General features: G+C 56.9%; 1 protein-coding gene across 5 annotated transcripts in view; it reads right to left on the bottom strand.

Moving 5' to 3' along the window:
- The window catches only part of GFRA2 (GDNF family receptor alpha 2), a 103,621-nt gene that overhangs the window by 89,536 nt on the left and 4,456 nt on the right, over nt 1–9,629 (bottom strand). For 3 of the 5 annotated variants that reach the window (XM_034661315.1, XM_002914785.4, XM_034661314.1), the window contains 2 exons: nt 7,040–7,354; nt 1,239–1,322 (listed from right to left, as the gene is read on the bottom strand). The exons of 1 other annotated variant lie outside the window; for it this stretch is intronic. In XM_034661315.1, the coding sequence (XP_034517206.1) occupies nt 1,239–1,322; nt 7,040–7,181 (226 nt within the window). In that variant the 5' untranslated portion in view covers nt 7,182–7,354. Of the gene's footprint in view, nt 1–1,238; nt 1,323–7,039; nt 7,863–9,629 lie in introns of those variants that run through there. One more of the 5 variants, XM_019794732.2, reaches the window with a different exon arrangement.

The following is a 9,629-nucleotide window of genomic DNA, read 5'->3' as shown; positions in this document are numbered from 1 at the left end:
GGGGGGGGGGGGGGGGGGGGGGGGCGGCGCGGATAATGGAAAAAGAAAGTTTGAGAAACAGTCTCCTAGAGACTTATTCATTTGAAAGGGTTTAGGGTCTCACTGGAGAGTCTTTCATTTCACAGTTTTAGAAAGCTGCTTCTCAGCTGGTAGCTGCCGTGCTCCCAAGAGACAGTTGGCAATGTCTGGAGGCGTTTTTGGTTGTCACGAAGCAGTGCGTTGCTCCTGGCATCCAAGGGTTGGACGGCTAAACACCCTACAATGAGTGGGACAGCTCCGCCCACAGGAGAGAATTACCCAAGTCAAGACCCCGACGGTGCTGCTGTTGGGAACCCACAGTTTAGAGCAAAAGAAACTTCAGAAGACACACTGCCACAGAACTTCCTAGAAACCTGAAGTCTGGGGCCCTGTACTGTAACAGCCCCCCTGGCCATCTTTGAGCACCAGTGGTGGCTTTGGGAGGAGCTCATCCGCAGCCCGCACAGGGCGGTTCCCAACACTGGAAGGCCCTCCCCAGTGGCGGAGCAGGGGCGGCTGCCCTGGGCGCACGGGTCTCCCCAACGCCAGAGGGAACAGGTCAAGAAGGAACCAACAAACTCATCGGACTCCTACACAAGGGCCATGGCAAGCAAAGCTAGAGCTCCGCACAGCCCTCTCACCTCCCAGGGCCAGCCAGGGCCGGAGATGCTGGGGACTCGGAGGCCGCTCGGTGGCGCTCAAGAAGAGCCCCCAGGGGATCCCTGAGTGGAGCGGAGAGTGGTGACCCTACTGTCAATAGCCACAGCTAATGGTTCCTGTTCCGGCCCGGGCTGTGCAGCCCAGCAGCTCACGGAGCCCTTTACAACCGCTGGTTCGTTTAGACCTCACGACAATCCAAGGGAGGTGCTCTCCCACTGCACCAGTGAGGAAACTGAGGCACAGAAAAGTTGAACAACTTGACCAAAGTAGAATTCCAAAGTGCAAGAGTTGGGAACTGGAAAGAAGGACCCCGCAGGGCAAGACAAACTAGGAGAGGGACACCAGGTTTCCGATTCAAGACCTACTGTACAGTAGACGCATTCTAAGCAATTCCCATAAGTGCTCCACTCCGCACACAACCTTGGGTGCTATGGTTTCTTCTTTCACAGATGAGGACCTGAAGCTCAGAAACACGAAGGGGCTTGCTGGTGGAAGGCAGAACTGACCGAAGGCCAGGGCGCCTAGGAGGACTGGGGAGGCCCTAGCACGAGCCCACTTACCTGAGAAGATTGAAGCAAGCCTGAAGATGTCTGAGAGGCGGGAGGTCACTGGCTCATAGGGTGAGGCTTCGTAAAACTCCTCACCTGGAAGAGAGAAGGGGCGTCAGGCACAGGCTCAGCCTTCCCACAGTGCTAGACAGCAGCAAGTGATGGATGAGATGTTGAGCATTTCATACGGTGAGTCCTTACTCTTCAACTAGAGTGGAAGTCCCCCACAGCAGGTCAGTACTGCTCGCGCTTCCCTCTCCTGACCTCCCTGCATGTCTAGCCCTCTTCTAAGGACTTCCAAATGCTTCCGGAAAGAAAGCACTGGGGAGGTGGACAGCCTACGGAAGGCCAGGCATAAATCAAAGGATTTGAAGCCAAAGGCCCTCCAAGGTTGTTCAGTACAACTTCCTCATTTCACAAGAGAGGACTCCGAGGTGGCCCAGAGAGGCAAAGCTACCTGACTGAGATCACACAGCTCCTTGCGGCAGAGCTAGACTAGACTCTGGCTCCCTGGCTCTCATGCCGGCATTCTCCCCCATCACTCCAGGTTGGCTCTGTCCGGGCCACCTAAGGGCACAGAACTTCCTCTTCGCTTCCCATCATGTCACCAGAAGAGTCTGACTGGAGAGGCTGAAGGTCTGCTGAGTGGAGGCCTGACCCCCAGCTTGTCTGACCGACTCCCCACCTCTATACCCCCTGCCTGGCCTCCCCACCACCTGCTGGCTTCTCAGACCTCTCCTCAAGGCTTTGGGGTGCATCGGAGGCTCGGTGAATGGAAAAGCAAGTGAGTGACAGGAGATAAATGGCACAGGGATGCCCTGGAGACCCACCACCTTCTCATCAGGACTCCCGCCCCTCCGCCAACACCTCGGCAGGAGAGGGAATACCCCCTTGAGACGTTACTGAGGAGAAATCAATGGATAATCACTCAGACTGTGTGTGTGTGCTAAAGGGGCGGGGGAGACAGGTGATGACCCACAGTCTCACACATTGATTTCCCATCCACCCAGGGCCCAGCACCTGAAGAGCACGTGTGCAGTGGCATCCACGGGGCCACCTGCAGGAGGGGCCAGCCATGCAGAAGAGAGGACTTGCAATCTGCCCGGAAGGGGCTCATCCAGCCAGGCCCACAAGGTCCCCCAGAGGCCAGCACTCGAGGCTTATCCGGCCCTCTGCTGGTTCACAGAGCAAGACATCTGTCTGCTAGCAGACACCCCCCAAAAATGGTACAGACCCCCAGATGTCATTCTCCCCCTGGAGAGGGCCCCACCCTTTACTTCACGTCACAGGAGTGAGCACCCCTCACGCCCTGCAACACACAGCAGGGCCCGAGCGCTATCTGCTGACTGACACCCAAACGGTACTGATCCTTTCAGGCCAGTCTCCAACCTCATCTTCCCCCGGTGTTGTCCAGGCCTGTACGATCTCAGTGTCCTCTCTACCCACAGACACTGAAGAAACCCCCAGCGGTGGGATTACCAGACACTGCTATTTGTTAGAGCCAAATAAGACGAGAGTTTAGGAAGCGTTTTTGTAATAAAAATGATGTTATACTGAGCCCTGTATGTGTGGGCACCACTGAAAGTCCTTTAGGTGTACGAACTCACTTCATCCACTCAATTTCTCTGTGAGATAGGCATTACTCCTCTCCATGTTTTACTGCTGGAACAGTAACTCTTACTGGCCTGAGATGGTGCAGAGATGTTAAGTAACTGGCCCAAGGTCACACAGCTGGTAAGTGGCAGAGCCAGGTTTCAAACCCAGGCAGCTGGCTCCAGAATCCAAGGACTTCACCATGATGAATACAGTCTCCAAAATTAAAAGTGTTACTGAACCAAACTGTTCTTAAACAAGTACTGCTGCTGTTTGACTTTTCACACGGTCAGTCTTATGCCAGCTGGAATGCTCCCCCCAGCCCGGGGCCTGTCCTTCCCTCCTGTACCTGGCCAAGCTAGGCCCCTGGGTACGGATCAGCTTGTATGACCGACTGCAGGGTGGGGAGTGTCAGGGGGAAAACAGGCTTTTCCAGGGCTGGCTGGGAAAGGCCCATCCTATTTAAGTCTGCTGCCTGCTCCAGTGGCGGAATTCACCAGTGGGAGATCAGAGACCTGGCCCCTCAGGCATCCTGGCCATCAGACTGACCCAAATCTAGGGTGTCAGATACCCCGGCCAAGGCCTGTGGAAGAGGCCTTTGCTCCTCACATCTGAAGGACCAAAATGACCCTGAACTTCAGGGCCTCCTCTGGAGAAGGCAAGAAGCCTGATTCTCAAGTGCCCCATGGAGCCCTCAGGGACAGCGCCCCCATGTAAAAACCGGTGGTTATGGTGGTGGTGACAGAAGGGAAAGTTGAGCCCCAGGCCACAGCATCTCCCCAGGGCAGTTGGAAAGGACCTGGATAACGAGTCGGGGGTTCTGGTCCCACCAACCCTCCTCCCTGCACCTCAGCTTCCCCAACCAAGTGGGAGTGGGAAGGAGCGATCTCTAGGTCCTTTCAGCTGGGACCATCTAGGAGCTCAGCAGAGGCCACAATCCTGGCACCGCCAGTTCTGTCCACAGCTGAGGTCCTCACTACGCACAGCTCTGCCTCAGATGGAGGGAGAAGGTGAGGCCAAGCCTTCAGAGCCATCACACAGGCCAGCAGGGGCCAAGGAGAAGCCACAATCAAAGTCCGAACCAGCACAGATCTCTCCTCTCCACAACCCCCCACCCACCCCAGACCCGAGCCAGGTTATTAAGTGTTATTGAGGAATAGGGAGGAAGTGCTTGCAGCCTCCCCCAGAGAGACCACTCATCCCACACCGTGAAAAATTAACTCTCGGGTGGATCCTGTCACTCACAGGAACATTACCTGCTGTTAAAGGCCTCTCAGCTTCCCCTGGCTGGCTCCAGGCAGACCTGTGGCTCCCAAGAGCCAAGAATGTGGGCGGGGTAGGTTCTGAGGCACAAGAAAGCAGGGGGTCTACTTTCGTAGTACTGGCCCAGGAGAGGGTTCTCCCAGCCCTTAACGCAGGCAGGCCGGCACAGGGACCACGGCTGAATGAGCGCGTTCCCATCCGAAGCACACAGTCAGGGCTTCATAGATGTTTGCTGAGTAAGAGAACCAGCAAGCCTGCTCTCACCTCTCCAGTCTGGCACTCCTGGGTTGAAAGGACCTTGAAGACCACAGGGCAGTACGCAGCATAAAGCCCATTACGCATACCATCGTCATCCAATCGCCCCACTCCCTGGCTCCCGCCAGCAAGGGCCTTGGCGCTCTGACGAAGTAATGCCCGAGGAAGCCACCCAGGGGACAAGGCTCTCAGGTGGCCCACCTGGCTCTTCTAGCTGGCAGTTCTTCTGTGCCCTCCCCCATGCATCCTGCAGCCCTCAGCAAGCCCACGCCAAGCTACTGCCCCACCTCCCCTGGGTTGAAACTGAAGGCCTGGCCGGGGCGGGGGGGCGGTGGACAAGAAACTACAGAACCCAGCTGTGGGCTCAGGGACCTCAGTTTTCCGGCACTAGAGGGGCATCCCCCCAGTGAAGACTGCGCCTCACCTCGCAGGGAATAGGGGCATGGGCTTGGGGGCACTGTTTCCCTCTCTTTGCGCAGCTGTAGCTCCAGGACTTGAGGTTGTTAGGAACGGGAGACTCACTCAGAGGAATTACTTTGCTATTCACGGTGGTGACACTGTTCATGACGACATCCCTGCTTTACTCCCACATTCAGGGCATGCCAGAACCATCCTGGCCACTGGTCAGAAGTCCGTCATTCTCCGGCCCCCATGCCCGGCCAGGTCTCCTCCCTCCCTCGGCTCCCGCACCCCGAGGCCACGCTGCTTCTCCATCTCAGGCTAACCAAAGGCAGGGCTCCACGGCGTACCCCTCTCTTCACCTCAACACCTCCATCACTACGGGCCTACCTTCGAATTCAAGCCGCACCACCCTCTCACTTCTTAAAAAGAGTCATTCTTTGTCCTCTCCTCTTCACACCAAAATTCTAGAAGTGGTCCACAGTCGCCATTCCCAGCTCCCATTCACTCCTTAACCAGGCTTCTGCTCACAGCAGCCACCTGCAGAGCTCACCCCAAGGGCACAGGGCCGCGCTGCCAGCCCTCTCCCACTGGACCCCACGTACTGGAGACTGTTGACCCTTCTTCCTTCCGCGGTCTCCTGCTGTCCCTCCCACCTCTCTCCTGGCACGCCTGCAGATGCCCCTGCCTCCCCCACCCATCTTTAAATGTCCGTGGTCCTGGGGGCTCTGTCCCCACCCTCCTCTCCGCGTGCGCACACCCGACGCCTTGGCCCCACTTACACCTGCAGGCTGACGGAGGCTCTTAAGTCTCTATGTGCAGTGCCACTTCCCCACCTGGGCTCCAGCCCTACACGGCTGGCTGTGTGCAGGCCATGGCCAACCAGAGCCGCACACCCCCAAATTAAGGCACCATCTCCCCGCCCTCCCCCCACATGAAAACTTCTCTGCCTCTCATGAAGGGGGACCCATCATCCACCTAGCTGCCCAAAACAGAAAACTGCCCTCCCTGACTCCTCTCCCTTCACCAAAACCTGTTGATTCTATGTCCGTGGGCCACCCCTCGTTCCTGCCACCGTCCTCGGCCAGCCACCACCACCCCTGGGCCGGATCACAGAAGCAGCGTCCAATCTGCTCCCTCCCCTGGCACCACATGAACACGTTCCTGAAGCAGAGATCACGTGGCCTCCCTGTGCAGGCAACCTGAGGCCCAGCAGGGCCCACACCCCTCCCCGCTCCTCGCTCCATGCCCACTTCCAGCTCCCCACTTGACTACACTGAGTTACTTGTCAGTCTGCAAGTGAGTTCAACTCTCTCTTGCGGGCCTTTGCCCAAGCTCCCCCTCCACCTCCCACACTCTTCCCATGTCCCTCCAGGTGTAACTGCAGCTCACTCTCTAGTTTCGGCTCAGAGGCTGCCTCTTCCAGGAAGGCTCTTCAGATTCTGTAAGAAGCTGCCTTGGGGCTCCCACAGCACTCCCACCACCAAATGACAGAAAGCCCTTCACTTCTCCGCAACCCCCAAGTCTGAGTTCCATGAAGGCAGAAGCTACCCCACCTTGCTCTCAAGGGTTCCCACAACACCTAGCAGATGATAACCTCTCCAAGAACAGCTGTTGAAACAGTAAGTGAACGTGTGACCAAAGTGGCCGATCCCCCCACACTGTGTGCAAATCCCACACACTATAGTCTAGAGGGGGTGACATCGGGGAACGGAGTGTTAGGGGAGGGGCAGTTACGGGGTCCACCGTGGGAGCTGGGGGGACCTGCTGCCCACACACTGCTCCAAGCCCTGGAGAAGGTGCCTCGGCCAGCCCCGGCGTCAGGACGCCTCCTGAAGAGCAGGCCTCCCGGCCGCAGGAAGAGTGAAACTAGGACTGCCCTCAGCTCAGAGCCCGGGGCTTCGAGGAGAGGCAGGGGCTGGTTTGCTTGGAAGCCCAGCTCTGCCTGCACTGACCCAGCCCACCTGCCTCGGTCCTCCTGCCTCCCCTTCTCTGTTACCACGTCACAAGTCCGCCCGCCTGTCCATCCACCCACCCCCCATCCTCTCCCCGACCCTACTCCCCTCCTTTCTCCAGCCTTGCTCTCCTTCTCCCACCACCTGGCCCCCTCTCCTCCCACTCTGCCTCCTCTTTCGCATCCCCCGGCCTCCTCCAACAGCCGCCCTCCTAGGTGGGCCGGCTACTTTGTGTTCAGGCTCCCCTGGCAGGGAGCGATAGAAAGCTGGCCGGCTGCCTCCACTGCCAGGTCTTCCCCTGCACCCAGGCCCCCCACACACGGTCCCCAGGAGGAGCAGGCCGCTTACCGTCGGTCAGCCCCAGGTGGATGCTCCAGTAGATCTGCAAGCACTGCAGCTCCTTCTTCATGCCGCGCTTGCAGCGGCAGTCGTACAGCGGGCTCTCCTGCAGCACCTCCAGGGCCGCCTGGCACTCCTTGTTGGCCAGCATGGTGTTGCGGTCCCGGCCCGCCAGGCACTGCCGCAGCGTGCGGTAGCGGGAGCTGCAGTTGGATTCCGCCGCGCACAGCTCATTGGCCCGGACACAGTCCACTGGGGGGCGCCAGCCGTGGAGCTCGGGGCCCTGCAGGGAGGAAGGGCTGGCCAAAGAGCGGAGGGTCTCGTCTGGGTGGTGGGGAGGGAAGACAAGCATGAATGAGGGCCACCACGACCTCCGACCCAAGACGCAGGCCTGGGGGCTTGGGCCCTTCTGGGAACTTCGCACCCATCTGACTCCAAAGCACGCCAAGGCCGTCTTCATGCTGCCTTCCCCCACCACAGAGCGGGTCAGAGGAAGAGCCGTGGAAGGATCCCAAGACACCAACATCCCTCCTCAAACCCAAAGGAGACCTCGAGCTGTCATTGTGCCCTGGCTCAACCAGACTCTCCTCCAATTCCACTCCGTCCCCCTCAGCCCTGGGCCCAGGAGCCGAGCACAGTAAGGCCAGAGGACCCTCAAGCAAGACCGCAGACAGTCGAAAACGCCAGGAGGCCAGACCAGAATGCCACAGCCTCAGCGGAGAGCTGGGGGCTGCAGGGCCTGCCCGAATGTGCAGAGGGGGACTCTCACTTTCCTGCTGCCCAAACCTCCATCCACCTCAGCTCCAGCCAGAGCTCCAGCCAACCTGCTGGGTTAAACTGGGAAAGCAGCAGGAAAGAATTTTACTTTCCTAGTCTGTTAGGACCTTAGAGACCACAGCATCCAGCTCCCCCCCACCCCACCATTTTACCCCGGGGAAACTGAGACCTAAAGAAGGGAGATGACAACTCAAGGTCACGCACGGACTGAAAGGACCCCTCAGACTCCTGGCCTGTCCATCCTGAGCTCCCAGACTCTAAGAGAAGACCCCAAGAGACAAGCCTGACCTGCGGCCTGAGGCATGCCCAGAAGGGGGCAGCCACCCCTTTTCAGCCCAGCCCTCCACACCTTCCAGTCCAATTGCACCCTGGCTGGACACATGAAAACATGCCTTCGTGGCCAAGCTGTACCCCAGCCCTGCCAAAAGAAAGTGCTGCAGGCAAGCCTGATAAGCACCCAGCTTTCCTCCCTGTGTGTGTGTGTGTGTGTGTGTGTGTGTGTGTGTGTACATCCAGACGGGTCTTTCTCATCCCTCTCTCACACTTCCCTGACTTCTTCTAAGGTCTATTTCTCCAGTACCTTTGCTCTTTGAATAGCCTTGTGCCCTCTCTCTCTGTCTCTGTCTCTCTCTCTCTTGCCTCCTACTTCTCCTCTCTTCCCTCTCCTCTCCACCCATCTCTGAAACCCTCTCCTTCTTGGTCCCTCCTCTTTTTCTTCTTTCCAAAAGCCGAATAAGCAGCCAATTGCAAAAGGGAAAGAGCTTCCCTCCTCTGACTCTGGCCTCACACATGGAGCCTCACCTCTCCAAAAGTGAACAAGCAGGATTCAGCCACCCTTCTTACCCATCACCCTCAGAGCATCTAAACCCTCAGTCCTCTGAAGGAGGGGCTCGGGGAAAAAGATTCAGAAGTGAAGGGCAGAGAGAAGCCCACTTGGTCCTGTCAAAATCGAGCTCCCAAAATGGTTTGCTCTAGACACAGACATCTCCCCAGTCTCCCTGTCCACTCCAGTTCCTGCCCCAGAAAAAGCTCTTCCATACGCCAGAGCCAAAACTGTCTTTTCCAAGACCCAGGAGTGACCTGGGAGGCATCCTCCATTTCATCCAGCCCAAAGCATACTAAGATCCTAAGTCAGAAGTCCACTCCTCAAGAAAGGGGATCCCTCCTACATTGTTGGTGGGAATGCAAGTTGGTACAGCCACTCTGGAAAACAGTGTGGAGGTCCCTTTAAAAAGTTAAAAATTGAACTACCCTATGACCCAGCCATTGCACTACTGGGTGTTTACCCCAAAGATACAGACGTAGTAAAGAGAAGGGCCATATGCACCCCAATGTTCATAGCTGCATTGTCCACAATAGCCAAATCATGGAAGGAGCCGAGATGCCCTTCAACAGATGACTGGATTAAGAAGCTGTGGTCCATATATACAATGGAATATTACTCAGCTATCAGAAAGAACGAATTCTCAACATTTGCTGCAACATGGACGGCACTGGAGGAGATAATGCTAAGTGAAATAAGTCAAGCAGAGAAAGACAATTATCATATGATTTCTCTCATCTATGGAACATAAGAACTAGGATGATCGGTAGGGGAAGAAAGGGATAAAGAAAAGGGGGGTAATCAGAAGGGGGAATGAAACATGAGAGACTATGGACTATGAGAAACAAACTGAAGACTTCAGAGGGGAGGGGGTGGGGGAATGGGATAGACTGGTGATGGGTAGTAAGGAGGGCACGTATTGCATGGTGCACTGGGTGTTATACGCAACTAATGAAGCATCGAACTTTACATCGGAATCCGGGGATGTACTGTATGGTG

Source organism: Ailuropoda melanoleuca, chromosome 5, assembly GCF_002007445.2.
Source record: "Ailuropoda melanoleuca isolate Jingjing chromosome 5, ASM200744v2, whole genome shotgun sequence".
NCBI lineage: Eukaryota > Metazoa > Chordata > Mammalia > Carnivora > Ursidae > Ailuropoda > Ailuropoda melanoleuca.
Note: the sequence above shows the minus strand (reverse complement) of the source record. Positions and strands in the feature narration are given on the sequence as shown.